This window comes from Melozone crissalis, unplaced genomic scaffold (assembly GCF_028551555.1).
Source record: "Melozone crissalis strain CALT ecotype California unplaced genomic scaffold, PUWL_Pcris_2 ptg000013l_1, whole genome shotgun sequence".
Classification (NCBI taxonomy): domain Eukaryota; kingdom Metazoa; phylum Chordata; class Aves; order Passeriformes; family Passerellidae; genus Melozone; species Melozone crissalis.
The window spans coordinates 2,184,953-2,205,226 of NW_026535791.1; the positions used below are offsets into that span (position 1 = coordinate 2,184,953).

Genomic DNA, 20,274 nt, shown 5'->3' on the forward strand with positions numbered 1-20,274 from the left:
ACTGCATCAGCAGTTACTAGATGTCTTTCAGTCCTTTAGAATTTCTGAAGATTTAGCTCTGAGAAATATTCCTGTGTTGCTTTTTTCCCCCCTCCTTAATAGGTGGAAAAAGATGAGAAAGTAGAGGTGCTTGAAAACCTCTCTTTTCCAGATCTATATTTTCATGTAGTTGTTTGTTTACTTATCTGTGCTACTACTTTGTCTACATAAAGGCTTTGCAAGACTTAATGTAAACATTGAAATAGTTGGTGTCCATAAATACCAGATGTGGTGTTTGGCTTTTTTGGCAAATTACCTATGGAATGTGCCTTTAGGATTTGTACTTTATGAAGCAACTACTGACTCAGCATTCAAAGAGTTTAGCACTAATAACACAAAATCAATTTTTAAGGGTCAGAGTGAAAGTTTATCTGATCCTGAATCCTGTTTCAGAGAGGCCTCTTGGATACTGCTGGAAAGCTATAAAAACAAAACAAGCATAGAATGGTTTTTCCTGTACTGTATCATTGCAGATTTTGGTTTTGTGGCTTGTAGAGAGGATATCTGCACTCTCTGCCCTTTGAGTATTTCTTCTTAATTTCTATGACACTGGCCTTTCACAGTGCTTTGCACACTGAATAAAAGAGATATGATTAAGAAACAATTTAATAATGCCAAGTCAGGCACTCCGGGATAAGAAATACCACGAGCAACAAAACTACACAAATCCATGATTTTGGCTAACCTTAAGGAATCTGAAAACATCATGTCTATGTTTATACAGTGCAATCAAGACTTTTCTTGACAAATGACAAAGACTGTTAAGAGATTTAAGAGACATTTTTTGCAGATACCAGATCATTCACGTAGCTCTTGTTGGAGTCCTGTCCTTTCATACCATCTGCGTTGGAGAGAAAAGTAGATCTGCATTATTCTGTACTCTAAATTGGTGAGACTGGTATTGGCAGCAATATTGTCTTTGTCTTCCTGTCTGATAGATACAAGAGAATATTTTCATCCTCCTTTCCAACAGTGCTCTGAGAGCTCAGGTTCTTTTGATGAGTAATTGGGGATCTTGGTAGTATGATCATCAGTTTTTACAATAAAATACAAAGTCCTCTAAGGTTCAGTGGCTTTCCAGCATTTCATTGCTTGTTCAGATAGTGGCAGAGTCCAACAGGTACCCACCTTGTAGGTATGAAATTTGTAATTTGGTTAGGTTGAAATATATAGAACTTCTGTAAAAGGTGCACTTGGTCCATGTAAGCAAGTTCTTCCCCACCTTAGTTATTGTATAAAGAGTGCAGACATTCCATGGGATGTTTGGTCAGCTGGGACAACATGCTTGGTAAAGATAATAAATTAAGACAAACATATGTATTGCTTTAGAACTCTTTTTTTGATAGATTGTACAAGCTGATATTTTTTGTATTGAGAACATTGTAGGTCTACTAATGAAATGGATTTAAATCATTATAGTTTTTGTACAGTACCACAGTACTCTTATCAATCCATTTATAGTCAGTAAATTTACATGATGTTGGCATGTAACTGAGATTCTTCTCTCATATCAATTTTATTTCCATGTAAAATTTTAAAATCTAGAATGTAAAGTTTAAAATTTCATGATGTAAACATTTACTAGACACTTGTAGATGATCTTGAGAAGTTGGTATCCAAACCTATCATACATACATTGAAGAAAGAAAAATCCCAGGCATCCAAGAGCATTTTGTTGTGATTTTTCAAATTCATCAAATGAAAGCAGAAAGCTGTAATAAAAGCTGTCAGACTGTTTTAACTGCAGATTTTGTTTCTACTTGCATTGCTTACTGTGCTGTGACAGATAGTGTTTATGGTTTTCAAACAATTCTGCAGTACTGTTTTTGCCAAGTGATAACTGTTTATCCTTGGAGAAATGTGGGCTCCCTGTATTCCACTAGAAATGATTTTTATCAGTTTTAATGGTATGATTCATGTTTGATGTGCCTGAGAATATCCTTCTGTGCTCCCTGGCCCCCCTAAAGAAGGGATTTTAAAGCTGCTCTACAGAGCAACTTACCAGTTTTGTTTTGCTTTGTCCTGCACATTGCTCTCATCAGTTGGTGATGAGTTGAATTCTGTCCAATTCTGGCATATTTCTGAAATTCAGTTGGAATTTTGTTTTTGTAATGAGGGACTGTGCAGTATTTTCTTATCAATCTGTACTCTTAAGAAGTATTTGTAAATATAAACAAGGAAACAGTGTATACAATGCTACAGTGGATAGAGACTTGGTGCCTGCAAGCTCATCACTACCCACTTCTTCAGGAGATCCTAAACCCACTGTCTTGTTTGCTTGCTAATGCTATAGGGTACTTTTCCCTACATCAATGTCCTGAAGTCAGTAAATGTGCCAAAAGCAGGAACTGATATTTTCTTGCACAAAGAGAAAATGCTCAAGAAGATGCTTTGATTTTTTAATGTCTTTGCTAACCATGTATCTTGAGTAATTACCAGCTCATCTACATTTGATACAGCTGTTAAGTGCACTGAAGAGTGAATGCTAGATACATTCTTATGGGATCAGTCTGATTGTATCTTTTTCTTTTGCATCTGGAAACTGCTTCTATAAATTAATGAGCACCTATTTTTATCACTTTCTTTCCTTGATGTCACTGTGACCTCTTAGACTTTACTGAACATGTAAGAAGAGGTTGTTATTTGAGACCAAGGCATTTATCCTTTTGTAACCTTTCCCTGTCTTTGGCTTGCAGGATATGCAAAGAGAATCAGTTTTTACCAAGTGTTAAACCTTACCTATTTGATTTCTTCTCAAAATCAAACCTTACCTGTTTGATTACCTATTGAAACCTTACCTGGCAAATACTGAATGCAAGTAGCTGGATTTTCCAGTCCTGTAGTTAAAGTACACTTTGATCGAGTGCTATTTGTTTGCCACTAATACTTCAAGCCAAAGGAGGGAAAGATTCACTGGTCTGAACCCATGTCTTAGCCCCAGATGTTCAGAACTCCAGGCATAGTTTTAAAATCAGCTCAAGTAGGGATATTGGCAAGTCACTTAACTGGTTTGCCTCTTCTTTTCCCTTTGTTAAGTGAGAAGTTTTGTTCATTCTTTGGACTGTTTATAAGGAATCAAATGTAAATTCTCATTGGCTCTTGAAAACATCAGCAAAAACTAATTTTTTCATGTTTGCTTGAGGTTTCTTTTTTTTCCCCTTTTGATCAGGTACAAAGAAGGTGGTGAAGCTTTGTTGGTATTGCTTCCTTCAGAAGAAAAAGGGATGGTGGAACAGCTGGCACAGAGGAAAGTACCTATCAGTGAAATCAAGTAAGTGGCTAATGCCCTGCCTGTTATTCAACCTTCTTTCTGCAGGAGTAATCTGTGATGAGTCTGTGATAATCTTGATAAAGTGCTTTAATTGCCTGAAGCTGGACAAATCAGGGAAATTAATTAGTTTTGGAAGTGTTGTAGAAGGAAAAGACCTTGAGAGGTTACCTATTTTATTGCTGTTCCCAAAGGCATGATGAGCTGCACAAATCATTCTTATCAGATGCCAATTAATATATTTGCAGTTTCCCAAAGAGACCTCATCCGTACTCAACAGTTACTACCATTAACATTTTTTCTTCAAGTGTCTGATAAGACTTGTAAGTAATTTAAATGAAATATTTCTTTTGCCTTGTGCCAAGAATATATGGAAAGTGATGTATTCTCTTACTCTCTGCAGCTTCTTTTTATGTAATTGAACATGATAATACTCTCTTTTGCTTTTGCAGATTAAACAATTACAATTTCTTTAATCCGTCCCTGTATGTTTTTATTGTTGTTATCATTTTTGTTTCTCTTATCTGTTTTTTCTTTAGTTCTGGACTTTTTCTTCAACTTATCATGACCTTTCTGAATCAGTTAGTTGAAGGACAGGAAGTGAAAGATGGTAATTTTACATACTAAAAAGAGGGTTCCAGGGGAAGCCTGTAAGGAGATATGCTGTCTGTACAAATAGAACTGCCTTTGAAGCAGTTGTAGAAGCATATAACAATACCAGGTGAAAATAAAAAAGCATGTTTCCATTTTCTGTTAAATGCAGAGTAATGGATATGTAGGAAACACAAAAATCCTAACTGTAAAAATATTAGAAGAAAAGACCACCACTAAAAAATTGATGGTACTTTCTTATTTAGCAGCTATAGGTAGGAAGGGGTTTACTGTTTTCTGAGCCTGTCGGTCTGATGTTGAATTAAGAGAGAAAAGAGAATGTGAAGGAAATATGGAAGAATTGAAAACAAGCCAGAAAATGTGATATCAGCCTGACTCCATTTTTAACACTTAAAAAGTTCAGGTCACACCATGCCAAAAATTGTACAGCAGAGATAAAAGAAATCAGAGAAGGATGACAAGGTAGAAAATGTCAATTTCTGTATGAGTGGATATGAGCAAAGCTAGGCTTGTTTTACTTTGAAAAGCTGTGGTTTGCATGTGAAGATACAGATATCTAAGCAAAGAAGGGAATTACCTATACTGAATTTCTATGTAGAACAATTGTTTTTGAGAAGAAATCAAATTAGGATGAAATCTTAGGTGGTTATTTACACCTCATTGCTTAATCTTCAGGTTTGCTCAAAATTTACAGGTGAACATTTCTTCAGAGAACAGAAACAATGCATAGAGTACTTTCTGGATTTAAAGTTTAATTTTACTTTTAAAAGTAGTTTTGTTGTATAGGATATGCCATTTCAAAGGCTCTTCTGAACTGTACCGGGGACTGCTATGTCTGTGCAACAAACTGAGTACCCAGCAGCTGGTGAAATAAATCCACCTTTTCTCATTAAACACTTACCAAATCCATGCAGGATGTGGACCAACTTCAAACATAAACGATTTTTGCTAAAACAGTGAAATAAGGACTATAATGCAGTCCAACAACTACTCAGTGACAACCCAAACAAGACCTCACCAACTGAATGTGGATAATATCAGTAAAGGAACTGAAGTCTGGCATTTTCTTTTCCATTAAGCATCATAGTGCTTTAAAAGGATCTGTTGTATAACCACTGCAGTAATATTTCTCTTTCCAAACTTCATCTTTTTCCATCTTAAAATGGTAGTTATTGAAGTTATTTATCTTTCTTTTATATTCAGTAAATAGATGTCTGATCTCATACACATTATAAATATTTCTCCTTTCCTGTTTCTTTGTCAGCTAAGCTTTTAACTTCGTGAGTAATGGTGTTAATTGTTTGAACAGCTTATCAAAGGAAGTGGTAAAATAACCTCTTTAGGCATGTGTTTATCCATGTAAATATAAATCCATGTTTTTGTACAGGGATAATAATCCAATTTTAATAGGGCAAATATTTCACCCCCAATAAATGCACATTATATTTATAATCCAATCTAGGTGAGTCTCTAGAGAGACATTAATGGTTGCATCTCTTAACATATTGTTGTTAATGTGATGTTACTTTGATGGAAAACTCTGCTCCTTTATTTTATTTTTTAATAATACCCCAGAAATTCCTTCTTGTACCAAGCCACTAGGACATACATATTATAAATACATTCAAGAAATATTCTTAATTGGAATCATTATTAGAAAAGTCAAGGGTTTTGATTGATAACATATTTTAACATCCTGTCCCAATATCCAGATTTTCAATCTGCAAAATAAACTTTAATAGAATTTATAACATTAAAATGAAGGGGAATGCTTTCACTTAGAATTGTCTGCCTAATGTGTTACGATTTAAAATTTGTAGCATTGTCCTTGTAAAAGGCTAACTAAAATCCTTAAAAAGTTATTCTTGTAATTACTTGTGGATTGCAAACCAATTAAATTCTAGAAGTTTTTAACTACAGATTTTCTCATGCCATTTGCTTCCAGCCAGTTTCCCAATTAATATAAGGCCAGTGTGTTTTGTCAGTTTGTAAATTGTTTAAGAAGTTGCATGAACCCATGGATCATGTTCCAGGTCTTGTGGTGAAGTCTTCTCCTGTTGTTTGTGCTTATTCACCTAATTATAGATTCTTAAGAATTCTAACTTGGGAATTAGAAGATAATGAGCATTGCTCACTGCCAACAGAGTTTAACTGTTCAAGTTTCTGAAATTCATTCTGAAAGCTTTTTTTCAAAAGCTTGTTTCTAAAATGTTGTACAAACGTTGTATATTCAAGTGTTTGTTTGGCTCTTCTTATTGACCTGTGTTCTGGTACAGTGGTCGTAAGAATGCTGGTTTTTTCTTATTTTGTATTTTTTGATTTGTAAACTATTTTTGATGTTGTTTTCTTTCATCTAGACAGACCTTTTAAAACAATTCCATAATTTGAAAGTAGAGAAAGGAAGAACTTTCCTTGATACCTGTTCAAAGGACTGGGGTTTAAGCTCTTTCCTTAATTTTCAATTTTAGGTCTAAGCTGCCAGTCGAGGTTTTCAGTAAACTAGTCCCTTGTAATTAGCACAAGCTGCCAATTTACAGATAGTGCTTTTAACAGTACATAACTTCTTCATTATTCAAAAAGAGCAAGAGAAAATGCAAAACATGCAATAATAAATACAATAGCTTAGAGCATTTAAATATGGCAAAAAGGTACTCTGAAAGTATTAAATAGTTTGTACATTTTTTAAAGGAGTCTGTAATCTCCAAATTTACCATGCAAGCTGTAAATTTAAATTATTTTTGGTAGTATTTTGAGGTTACTTTGTTACATCTAACTTTGTTGGGTAAAAAGATAAGAGCTGCTTCCTCAGGGGTTGCCATAACAGATTTTGTGTCTAGAAAATTTTACCAAAGGAAGTGCAAGTATATAGATACTCATGATGTAGTATTGCTTTCTTTAATTTTATGGCAAAAAAGATGTTTTTTGAGGAAAACAGCAAAAACAACAACAAAACACCTTTTTTTTCCCTTCTTTTTTCTTTCTGACAGTGGATAATATTTGGATGTGTATCCCACACATTGGTAGTATCAATAGAGGGGATCTGTTAAAACTGACTGCCTCCCAGTTGCCATAGTTACTGTAAGACTGGTGTCACTGTTGAGTGTGGTTCTACACTGGTGTGTGATCTGCTGGGTGAGCCTTCCTTAGGTGCCAGCCCTTCCCCCTCCCTCCAGCCTTCAGGATGCCTAGTGGAACCACAGGGAGCCACGTTCACACCGAGAGCACAGAGCAAAACCTGCTGCTGCTGCCTGGAAGCTGGGTGGAAATCTGGAAACTGTTCTGCTGCAGCAGGGCGGCAGGGTCTTTTAGGTGGTTGTTCATCTTTTTTGCTTAAATTCTATTTTGGAGTAGAGTGGGGGAAGGACAATGCCTAGTTAAAACAGTGCTTGTATCCTAGTATATAAACCAGAGAAAATGAGAGGAAATCAAAATGTGTATCAACCAGAAAATTTGCTGTCTGATCAATACATAAGGCCAGGCAAGCTGAGTTCACGTTTACATCATGGCATAGTCAAGCGTGGCCATTTATGCAACTGGTAGGCAAAACTAGATTCAGAAAGTTGTAGTACTTCTTAAAGGTAAGATATGTGATCACAGAGTAAGAAATAACTTAAAATGGCAGACCATGTTATAAAACCCCCTTTTAGCCTTTGCATAGTTGGTTTTAGCTCATTGGTTCTTGCCATTTAGGCAAGCTTATAAATTATGATAACTAATTTCAGTGTTTAGCTTTTAGGTTTGCTTCTCCTAATAGTCACATGTATAGACTTTATTGTAAGGAGTTTTATTTGTTCAGAAGGAAATAACATACAAAGTCATTATAGCTAAAATCCAATTTAACAGTGGCCAGCTTTCTCAGTTTTTGAATCTCAGCATGAGAGGAAGATGACAGTGGATGACTGTCATGATACAGTGTTGGAGAAGAGAGAATTCAGTACTGCTTCTTTTTTTTTTTGGTAGTCAGTGCTGCAAATTTGCTCATTCATTAACAAACACATAAGCTCAAAATGTGCCTGGGGTACTATGTTCTTAGTTGACATTGCTTAGATTTATACCACATTATCTGGCCATTCTTTTAAATGCGAAATGTCTTGTTCTTGTTTTTGCAGTTTTTGGCTTTTTCAAATCCTTTTCTTGCATATTTCAATCAAATTACTCAGAATTTAGATTCAGTCTACAAAATGTGGCTGTATTTTGTCTCGAATTGTTGTCTATTATGCTTGGAGCCTCAATGACACATAGTCTCTTATGAATAATGAATCATACTCCTACAATAATCAAGTCATAGAAAATAATGAGTAATAGCATGTCCAGGTGAAAATTGGAACTTCATAAGCATTTTGAGTCTGACAGTGGCAGCAGGAAGTAGTCTGCAGTCTCAGCTACTCTTTGAGAAGTGCTCCAAGGCCATTTTTTCATTACTTAAAGATTTCACATAGACCATATTTCGCTATCTTATGAGAATGTACCACTGCCGGATGCTTTCCTGAAAGCAAACATGACATCTACTGTTTCTTTCCCATTCTTAAAACCTGCTAATGCTGCTATGGAAGATAATCAAACTGATGAATCATATTTTGCTTCTGACTAAGCTGTGTTAGCTGTTGTGTATTTGCTTATTTTCTTTAGGTCCTTACAAATTAGTTTTTTTTTGTATCAAGAAAAAGTTAATTGTTTAACTTCCTTTTTGCCCCCTTTGAGTATGAGCACTGTATTTACATGGCCTTTTGGATAGGATTTTTTTTTCCTTCATCTCGATGAGTTGTTAAGATTAGATAAAACTATGATGCCAAGTGCTTTTACTTTCTCTAGTTGCTATGGAGCAAATTTCTTCTGACCCAGCTGATTTGTCAGAGTACTTGGTCTCCCATGATTTGTGATTCTGCTGTGAGCTTGCACTGTGCTGTAGCTGTTGTTAGCTGACTGATTGTAGCTGCCACTTGGAGTGAAGACAAGGAAAAAAGGCACTGGCTAATTTTAGGGCTTTGAGGTCATCTCTTAATAGCTTTCCCATAACTTAGCAGCAATCCAACACTTTTCTGGACTGTCTAACTACTGGTGTTCATATTAATTTTTTTATAACTCATGCTATCCCTTCTTTACTTTTTGTATCATTATATTTCAAAGATTTGTTGGTCAGCTTGTCCCCCACTCAATTTTTCACGCTTCTTTTTTTCTGTCTTCTGCTTTTAAATTTTTAGAGCAAATTATGTGTTGTCTGGAAACTGGAACTCATGTTTTTTGGTCTTTCACTAAAACTGTAACTAATAGTGCTTCTGTACACTGTAGTTTTCCCCTGGCTGTATCTGAACAGAGTGAAGAAATTGAAATTGTAAGGGAATAAAGCTTGATATCTGTTTTCATATTTAGTAAGAATAACCTCCCACCATGTTTGCTAGGTTTTACAATACACTGGGGTGGCAGTAGCAGCTCAAAAGTAGATGAGATCTGGGCAAATAAATCTGCAATATGTAGGTATCACTGGAATAAGTTTAAAAATTCAGAATCTGGGAGAGGACCAGATATCTTTTTAGTAGGTTTAATGGCAATTTCTATAGTGCAGTCAATATTCTTTATTTACTTGAGAAGCTCTTAAATCTGTTTAATCTCCATGTCCTTTATTATTGCTCACCTGGCTATTTTTTCTATGAAGTACTTAAATTTCAGTATTCCTGGCACAATGAATCTTATTTAAGCTTTTAAAAATGCTGACATTTTCCTTATGAAGACTTTTATTTCAGTATAAGGTAGTACTATAATTCATTATGCTGTTTCTGTATTTTGCAGTATTTTTATAAAATCAAGAAGTTCTTTTCTGCTGATTTCTGCTTTGCTTTGTAGTTTCACTACTTTCCCTGAAAGCTGTCTGAATAAAACAGCTGCCATTTGTCTTTTCTGCATTATTTGTTTGAGGAGTGTAATCTTCATCCTTAATATGGTTCTGTTCTATGCTATTTCAGTGGTAATAGCTCTGTGCATATTAAAACAATGCAAAAGATGTGAAGATGCTCCTGAGAACCTAACAGGTGCTTATTTTGAAATCTTCTAATAATTAAAGCTTGTTTTTTTTCTTTTTTTGTTTTTCTTTTTAAATTAGAATTAATCCTGAAAAACTTACAGATATTCAAAAGAGGCTGCAAGCATTCTTAGCTCAAGATCAGGAGTTGAAAGAGAAAGCTCAAAGGGTAAGTCATCTGCTGCACTGTAATTCTTGGGGCATGTTGGTTGAGTGGAACTGCAGTTGGAATAACTGAGCAGCTCAGACATGCCCTAGGAGCAGTGATTGGAACTGAAGAGCCACCAGAGATAACTGAGCACTTGTATTAGGAGAGAAACATAATTTAGAGAGAACCAGAGTCTTCTGAGTGATGTCCAGTGACAGAAGAGGAGGCAACAGGCACAAATTTCTGTACAAAAAGCTCAATTTAAACCCATAAAAAGCCTTTCTTGTGAAAATGGCTGAACACTAGAACAGCAAGGGTGTGCAATCTCCAAATGCTGGTTATTAAAAACTGGGTTCCTTCCTGAGCAGCCTGCCCTAGCTGACCTTGGTTTGAGCAGGTGCTTGCACTAGATGGTCTCTGAAGTTTCTTCTCAACTTCAACTACTTCAAGTTTCTTGGAAAGATGGTACAAAAATGTCAAAATAATGCTACTAATAAAAAAGGTGTCTTAAAAATAGCAGATCACATTACTTGACTTGAAAAGTTGGAGATATGAAATCATGTAGGCCTCAACATGCCCACCTTGATAAATTTTTATTGTCATATATCTTGAATGTATGTGACAATTTGTCCTTTCTCAGGGTAAAATTGAATGCATTGAATAAAGCATTTTAACTTTTGTTTGGATTTGAATGATCAGCAAAATAGCTTAGAATAGCTCTTCTGGGTAAGATGGAGAATTATGTGAATGGGTTTATGAATGGGATTTCTTTGCTGTGCTGGTTAATGCTGGGAGACTTCATGGACAGACAATATGTGCATTTCACCACGTGTTTATCAGGTTTGGGGACCCTTCAAATAACTAAGTAGGTGCCTGGATGAGAATGAGCTTGGTTGTAAAAGATACTTTCTGTGAAAGGTAGCCTGTGAAACATTTCTGGAAATTGCACTGCCTCTTGCCATCACTAAACATGTTTGCTGACCCTTCCCTGGTTTTGTAATATTTTTAGGCCATGAACTCTTTGTAATAGAGCTTGCTACTTTTTTTATTGAAGCCCTGCAACACGTTGGTTTGTTGAGGTTTTGTTTTGTTTTTGAATTGTGTATATCATTAGCCTGTGAATTCTGTAGTTGTATCAAGTCTCTTCAAAACTATACAAAATTAAAAGCTCAATTTGAGATGCAGGAAAACACAGTTGGAAGGATAATAGGCAAATCTTTCACACCATTTTTTCTTATATATATAGGTCAAATTGAAAGAGTACCACCAAAGGCCACATGGTGAGAAACCCAGAAGTGCCAAAGCCTGAGAAATACATGATTGCAGAGATTCTGGATTAGTGTTAATAACTTTTTATTTTTATGAGCTAGTGTGGATACTAATGACACTTGAAGGTATACTGGTAAACCTGAGTGGTAGGGTAAAATGAGAAGAAGATTGTGAAAGCTTAGAGAAACCAAGAGTTTTAAGCTTTCTGTTGAACTGGGATGTAAAATGAGTCAAGTTGAACTATTTAAAACTCTTGAGATTCATCTCACCTAGCTTTAGATGTCCTCTGTGAGTTAGTCTGCCTGAACTTTCTTTTATAGCTGATAGGGTGGAATAAGCACTTCTATAATGCCTCCTGGCACAGATACCTTAAAACCCCTTTGGGATGGATGGATGAATGTTTTTTTTATTTGTGCTGCAGAGGTAGGCTGTGTGATATGACCTATCTTGGAGGCCTGCAGTAGGGACGCCTAGTGAGTCAGAGGAATGCCATTCTTACTTCTCTAAACAAGGAGATTTAAATCAAAGTGCCTGAGGAGTTCAGTGTGAGCTTTGTGAATAAAATGTCTAAGGCAATGTTCCAAGGGAATGCTTTTAAAAACTATTTTTGGCGTTTAGGTATTCCAGGTTTTTGTAGTGCGTAAAGCGTTACTTGAAGCGGTGGGGAATGTCAGTGTAAGCTTCATCCTTGCTGCACAAACCAGAGGCACTGGTGTCACATTCATCTCCAGCTGCCACGGGAAGTTGCAGCTACACCAATTTATGTCAGAAGTGACAGAGCAGCTGGCTGGGGGAGGATGAGAGTAGGAGTAATCCAGCATCATTTTACTTGGAATGAAAACACCAACAAACCTCTGTTTCTGCCTTTGGCTTTTTAAGATCTCTTAAAAGGCAGAGAAGGATCATTCTGAATTGAGCAGAGGAGTGATAAAATTTCAAAATAGCTCAGGAATAAAATGAAACACAGGCTGTCTGTCAGTATTGCAGATACAAACTTAAATTTGTTTGGAAAAATTTTAATTGCCATCTAATTACCATTTGAGGCTATTTTTGTTGCAGTTTTTAATTTATGGATAGCAGAGAAGTGTTATTCTTGCAGGCAAGCTGTAAATACATTCAATTTTTGAAAAGCTTGAAGTATGGACAAGTGGTTAATCACAGAAGTGTCCCTCCTTAATAAGGTTTAACTATGAATGTTCAGACATACTATGCAAATGTGCCCAAGTAGTCTTACATGTTAATGTGAATAAAACAATGAAATGCATGCAAATGAAATCCTGACCTTGGATCCTTATCTGAAATGCTGGATTTCTCAGAGGCGTGGGTGTGTTACTTTGTCTAGCCTGTCTGTTGCAAGCTGCCAAGTTCTTGACATTTGTAGTGTAAGAAATAAATTCCAAACCTGAGTGGATGAGATAGCAGTGAAATGGCACATCTGTGCACAGAAGTTCAGATAGGATTGTAGTCTGCCATCATGTGATGAGGGCATGAAGCCTAACTTATTGTGTCCTCTAAGCTTGTTGATTTGCTTCAAGGTGCCTTTACTTTTTTTGAAAATAGAAAGTTCTTGATTACTAATTGCTTCAACAAACTTCATGGTTCATTTAGTAGGACATGGCTCCCCTGCTATTGCTTGGAAAGACAGTTTGAATCAGATCAGGGCTTCTTTGAAACCTTTGCAATTCTTCTCATGGACTGATGCTGCCTTTTGGCATTTCTTGTAATTGTAATATTTAATATGTCAGTTCAGCCAGTTCTGGAAAACAGTTTAAAAAAAGAATATTTTTTTCTTGCTAGTCAAATGTTATTGTGGCACTGAAGTGATGTCTGTCCATTAAATTCTTCATGACACCCAGAGCGATGTGGAGGGTGTTATAGCCTGAGATTCCAGCCACACCCTGTTACTTTTGAATTACTGTCCAAACAGCACATCAGTTGAATTGTGTGCATTTTAATACTTACAACAGTTATCCAGGAAATAGATCAATAAATCAAAATTTAGAGGTAGTAAATTCCTAGAGCATGGTATATTTTTCTTCTGTATTTCCAGTACTTGTACAATCATTTCTGCTGCTTTTGGAGACATGTAGCTACTGCTGTAGTATAACTGTAATATGTTAATGATGCCCAACTATAACATTTTCCATAGAAATTACTGCATATTGTATTTTTGCAGTGTTCAGTTATTTAAAAAAAAGCCTTGAAAGTGATATCGAACAGCAGATGTGGCAGGGGACAACAGCAATTGTAAAATAGCAGGGAAAAAGTTCAGACTGCCGAAACTTGTTCTCCCTCAGCTCCAGTGTGTGTGTGCAGGCTGAGGAAGTCTCAGGACAACTGAATAAAATCCAGCTGAGATGACTGAGTTTTAGACAGAGGTTCAAGTCAACACACTGAAATCAAATTAAATAAATCAAAGCAAATGGCTTCAGTTCTCTTCTTGTAAAGTAGAGCAGCTCTTCTATGCATTTGTTTGGTCTTTCATTCTTAGTTATTGTGAGGCTTGAAAAGCATGCAAAAGGTGTGTTCTTTCTGCCCTTTATAGTTTGTTAATTTCTAGACCACGTGTACAAAACACATGCTGGTAAGGTAAGTGGATGGCTTTATCAGTTATCCCACACATAATGAGATTTCAACCCTGTAGCAAGTAGTGACTCATGTAGATATTCAGATCTGCAAGTCTTAGATTCACAGGAAGGATACTTCTTTTTTAATCTACTTTTTTTTTCATCTGTCACTGCCGAGAAAAAAGAGGCTTTCATTGATTTTTGTCACTTGCTAGACAGCAGTAGATTAATGAGATCTGTCAAATTTGAAGCCTTTTCCTAAACATTCTAATTACCTTTGTAAAATGATTAATAATTCAATGTGAGCAAAGAAGTGTTTGATGTAAGTATTCCACATCTCAATCTTGGTAGCAGCTGAATGAATTGAGCTCACACTTTCCACAGCTAAAATTAATTGAAAGACATAATCAGGAAGGACGCTTTACCCAAAACCCCCTCAGCATTAGGAAAAACAAGCAAATGAAAATTTACTTTCATAGTGAATTAATGGGCAGCTTGCAAAGCATATCTCTTAGCTCTACATACCTTAATCATATTTTATTTAGCTCTACATACCTTAATCAATAGTTTTTATTTCTGTTTACTTAGAAGAAAAGAATGAGTTTATAACATTGCTTAATTTACTGTCTTACGTTTCATTTTACCTTTTAAAGTGTTTTTTCTCTTGCAAGCATTTAAAGAATCCCCATAAGACATCAATGCTCCTGACTTTTGGGTGTTTGTTCCTCTATCTGAGGTTAACAAGAAATGGATTTTTTTAAAAAATTCCACGTGAATTATTAATACAGTAGTTTTCTCCAATAGGTGCCTGTACATAACAGAACAAGGGTGTGATTATAGGATGCTTGAATGTAATTCTGTGAGCTTAACTTGCTGTTGTTAATAGTGTTTGATGGTTTAAACCTCATGGTAGGAGTTTTGACATGTGTCAGAAATAAGGTTATGAACAACAGAAATCCAAGAATCTCTTCTGATACTTGAAATATTCCAGTATTTATGCTGCTGCTGCTAGGTAGAACTAGACTATGTAAAAGAAGCATGAGAAGAAGAATCTTTCCTTTTGGGAAGATGCAATGTAAGATTAAGTTATTCTCCTGTGTAGTGCTTCCAGTTTTTTTGGAGAAAGTCTATGATTAATTGAGACTTCAACCTTGGATTGGTCTTAGTAGGTGTTGTATAGTGAATTTGTCTTGGTCAGCTGAGTTGCATTCATTGACTGTGTGCATGTGATGAGCTGATGGTAAATGCAAGGTAATACGAATCATCTTAGACCACAGGAAGGGCAGCTATATTGAGTTAAATAACTTCCTGCTCATGGCTAAGATTAAGTCAGGACAGCTCAGATTGATAGCAGCAAAGTCTGTTTGAAGTTCCACATAATTTAGATATTGGAATAGCATAACAACATTCAGAAAAGCTAGGAGAAAAAAAATCAAATTGAATCAGTGATGTTTCCTTCTGACTAATCTGTCATATTTTCTTTCTAGGAAAATACAACATGACATACTCTTGGGAAATTCAGTCAATTCAGCCAATGTGAATGTAATGAAATATTTGAGCACTTGAAGTTGCATCACTTCTGTAATAACGATAAATTTTTGTCTGATGAGTACTTTAAAATTTCTGTCTGAAATCGATGTTAGACTACCTAATAGTGAAATTCTATTTTGTGTTTAGAGCAACAATATAATGTTTGTTTCTTGTGTTGGTAATTGAATGATGTCTTTTTTTGTTGAATACTTCCATTTTTCTTTCAGTGTTTTGTATCCTACTTGCGTTCAGTGTACTTAATGAAGAACAAGGAAGTATTTGATGTTTTCAAATTGCCTCTAGCAGAATACGCTCTGTAAGTATGGTCAACTTAAAATATGAAAGCTGTGTAGTGAGATGTTTTGCAGTCTTTAAATAGCTGTTTTGATTGTGTTAACACACAGAATTGGACTTCTAGTCTTCTAGTGTATTTAGTTTCATATTCATGCTGAGCTTTTGCATATTTTCAAGAGCATTCTAAATGGAAATTATGTGTAAAGGCAATATATGCTGTACAGAGAAATAACTTAGGGCACAAGGTACATTTGCTATATGTACTAGAAGACATACCTTCTAAAGTAAAAGGATAGAGAATAAGGTTTTGGTGTTTTTTCCCTCCCAGATTTGCCCTTCAGCCTCATAGCAAAATACCAGCCTGTAAAGTGTATTATTTAAAAAGAAATTGGAGCTATCTAAAGATTGGAGTCTCATTTTGAGTATGATTAGGACATTTCCCTTTGGCCATCAATTACCTTTCAGAAGATTCAGTGTGTTTGGTAAAGATGAAGCATCTGCACTAGATTGAATAGCATCTATTTTGCTATGTCTATTTTTGTACACGTATGTGAATCATTCCATATTTTGTATGGGAGGGAAATTAATTTTGACAGGTTGACTGTACAGATGACAGCCCCTTGAAATTGTTTTAAGATGTGAATTTTTTGAAATCTCATGGGGACACAGGGTAGTCATAAGGGAGCAGCAAGGTGTTCAAAGGTTCACAGTAAATTAATTTGATGTGTGTGGGATTTCATACAGAGAAGGCTAATTTGCCAGCACATGGTATAATGAACTAAAATGTGACAAATTACTAGACTCTGGAACACCTGGTCTTTCTGTGCTGTGCTGTCATTAACATGATTATGCTTTTTAAGATACATAAGCCTATTAGAAAATATGCTTTTTAACTTCATGGACTGAGACTTTTGAAAAACGAGAACTAGCGTAAGATCAAAATTCTTTGCTACATGCAGTGCCTGACCATTCTCTTGTGTGGTTTGTCAGCATCTTTAAAATCTGTTGTAGGTCTTACTGTGCTATGGATGTAAGGAATAGTGGCAGAAAATTAGGGCTAAGAGGGATAACCACGCAAATTCAGCCAGTGTTAGAAACAGACTAGCAGATGGTGATAATGCTGAATTTTCAGAGTCCTAGTGCCTCTTTCTGGATTTCAGCATGGTTTGCCATCTAGTATCTGTAGACGGAGTAGTCAACAGTTCTGTTCTCAGGTCTGTGTGCCCAGATTTGGACCTTCCTCAAAATAATTCTGAGTCTCAGCCTTGGAAAGCTACTGATGTCATTCCTGTAATAAAATGCAAGAAACCAGTCAGTTGTTTGGAGAGAGTAGGAGAGGTTTAGTCAAGGCTGTGAAATATGTGGCAGTATAATCAAAAAGTCAAAAGATAATAAATCTGGGAGATAATTTGGAGATTCTCTTCTAGTTTGTTGGCACTATTCTTCCCCACTCTCCAGACTGCTAGTCTAACTAAAATACACGCTGCACTTCAGTGCACAGCCACTGATACGTGGATCAGCCATCTTCATTTATATCAAAGTCCCTCAAAGTCTGGTATGTTTGAATTTTGCATCCAGAACCGACCTTGGTTTCCATTCTGCACACAAACTTATGGCAAAACCTGAAATGAGAATCCTTTCTTCCCTTTACCTTGTGTGCATTTTCTGAAAGTACTTAAGCCTTTCCGTGGAGATTTACTGCGAGCTTGATAGATGTTGCTCCACTAAAAATCCTGCAGAGAAAATAGGCTGCTTAATGCCCCTGTCAGGTTTGCATTGCAGGCTGTTGCCCACATTCCCCATTGCTTCCTGCTTTGCATGTCTGTGCACTGAGATTCTCTTAAGCTCTGTTGATTGAGTCTGCAGAAAAGCAAGTATTTTTCATTTTTATATGTTATATAAGATCATATATATATATATAAGATATATAAAACAAAATATATAAAAAATGTATGCACACACACGCACACACATCTATTCTAGCAATTGATCACCTTTAAGCTACAGTGCATTGCTATTCTCTCCAGTATTCTCTCATTATAAATTGCTATCAAGAATAATTTGCTGGAGGAAGACTTGTGTAGGTCTTGTGTTAACATAGGCAGCCTTTAAGTCTGATGAAGGAGAAGCTCAATGCTTGCATTAAAAAGAGAAATTTGTCTTTTGATTGCAAAGGACAGCTTTGAAAGCATAAGAAAATGTAAACAAACAACAGGGTGAAAAGGAATAATTACATAGTCTGGTCTCCTGGAGAGGAGGCAGTGTTTTGAAATATTTTCTTTCTCAGGCACTTTATGTTGCTAGGTGCTAACACATGCATATATCTGTACATTGTTCACCAGGGGCAGATCTTATCAAGTGAGTGTGCTGGATGGACAGGTTAGTCACAGTTCTAAGGGGCTGCCAGGGAAGGTAATTTCCTTTGTGACTGTAGTTATGTCTTTCAGGAGAAATGCAGCAAATTTTCCTGTTTCTCCCTGTATTGGTACATAGAGAATAAATAAAACAAGTTGAAGCCAAATTATTGGGAAAATGTCAGATACACACTCCTTAGTGTCCAGATAGTTCTTGCAAGTATTGCTTGCAGATCAGTATTAAAAGGCAGTAGGTAGCTGCAGGTGCTGTCAGGACTGAAATGGGTGATAGCAGAATACACGATCCATCTGTCCACATCTGTCTGTCCTTTCACTAACCAGGGAAAACACCCACTGCACTCTGATCACCACCCCTGGCCTGACCCTTACTGCATGGTCAGGGCAGAAGGTTTTATTTGTTACCTTGCTCACAGCTGTCTGTCTCATCCTCAGACAGTGCCCATAGTGGTCTTTGCGTGTCTTGTCATCTCTTTGTTGGTTCTTGGCCCTACTTCTGGCTCTCATTATACTTACTTTTCTACATGTTAATCTCCTAACTAAAAAGAAAGCTCCTGATTGCTTTTCCCCTTTTGTTTCCAGTCTTCATGTACCTGTAACCAGACTCAGTATTTCTCATGCTGTTACCTGGTTAATGTCAGCCTTGTATGCTATTGCTCATACAGACCCCAGCATTCCCTCCAGACATTTGCAGAGTTTTGGTGTTCCTCATTGAGCTCCCCCTCAGACACCTGAGATCCAGCTGTCCCTTCCTGAGCTTCTTTAACTACTTCTGTAAACTTTTGCCTACAGCTTTCTGAAGAAGCTGCAGTCTTCTCTTTCAAAGTCCAGGGTCATTATTCTCTTAGTCATCATCCTCATTTCTTCTAGGATCTTGAGCTATCTTTCCTCATTCTGCAGCCAAGCTGGCTATAGACCTTCACTCACCTTGGAAGCGAATGTGCTTGCATATGCATGAGTAGCAGTTCCAGTAGCCTGTCAGAGTTGGCTAAGCCAGCTAACTTGGAGAAGGGGTTTTTAATGCGCTCTAGAAAACCTTGTTGCTTGTGTTCTGCTGTGTTGCCCTCTGAGCAGGTGTCAGGGTGGCTCAGGTACCAAGGAGCACCACCAGGGTTTGGAACTACAATGTGGAGATTCCTTTTCCTTTGGTAAGGAAGACTACATCTTGGTCTTCTGAATTATTAGGTTGCAACCATGACATCCTATTTGATTTCCTTCTCTTTGGTCGTGACCCATGAGGTCTTGAATAGTTTGATCCTCCTTATTATTAATAGAGCGCCAGGCATTTGAACTCCTTGATGGAGAGGAATAAAGCTGGCTGGTAAAGTAAATAGCACAGCAAACAGAATTTCTCTGTTCATTTTGGTTGTTAATCAGACCATCTGGATAGCCTGTTAGTTCAGATTTGTGTCTTTTCAGTTGATGTGATTTCTCCTGTTTTCAAATGGTTGCTCATCCTCTCTTCTGATAACATTTTAAATGTTAAATGTGGATGTAGCATGTATTGCTAGGCAAGTAATACATATTTCTTCTCTTGAAATAGCTTCTGGGAGTATTTAACCTTTTCCAACCTATTTTAGGTCTTTGTCTGAACCTGTACCACAGTAAAAGTAATCTCCGTGCTGTGTTTTTATGTGTTCACATCATTCTGAAGTAGTTCACTAATGGAATATGTCTATATTTAGTAAATGTGCTAAGTTAATATCGGGCTAAATCAGTAACTTGTGTAAAATTGTTCTGAAGCAGTTTACAGCTGGCTCATGTTGTAAAAAGGACTAGTAATCTTCTAGGAGCAAATTAGGAGCATTTTTCAAACTTAAAATTTAAAGATTTTACTGGTCTTACATTTGTTTTTTGCAAAGATAGATATTGCTTTGAGTGTCTAAGATTTGATCTTTCTAAAGGGTTGAGAGATGTCAAGTTTTTGTCTCATCCCAGTAGAGGCAAAGTTAGCATGTTAATATAAACACACTCCTGGTCTTTGCATAAGCACAGCTCACAAGCCTTAGAAGAGGCAGTATTTTATGTCCGTTACACCATTCATTTAAATTCATTAAAAAAAAGGTTAATTGACGCTTGATCTTCAGTATTCACTGGAAACAAAAGTGGTATTCTCCTTAAAGCCATACAGTGTTACTTCTTTGCAGTTTTACTCTTTT

General features: G+C 36.4%; 1 protein-coding gene across 1 annotated transcript in view; it reads left to right on the forward strand.

The window, feature by feature from the left end:
- Positions 1–20,274, forward strand: part of DDX10 (DEAD-box helicase 10) — a 154,230-nt gene that overhangs the window by 22,844 nt on the left and 111,112 nt on the right. The window contains exons 10-12 of the mRNA XM_054271895.1: positions 3,209–3,310; positions 10,017–10,104; positions 15,677–15,765. Coding sequence (XP_054127870.1) covers positions 3,209–3,310; positions 10,017–10,104; positions 15,677–15,765 — 279 coding nt within the window. The remainder of the gene's footprint in view (positions 1–3,208; positions 3,311–10,016; positions 10,105–15,676; positions 15,766–20,274) is intronic.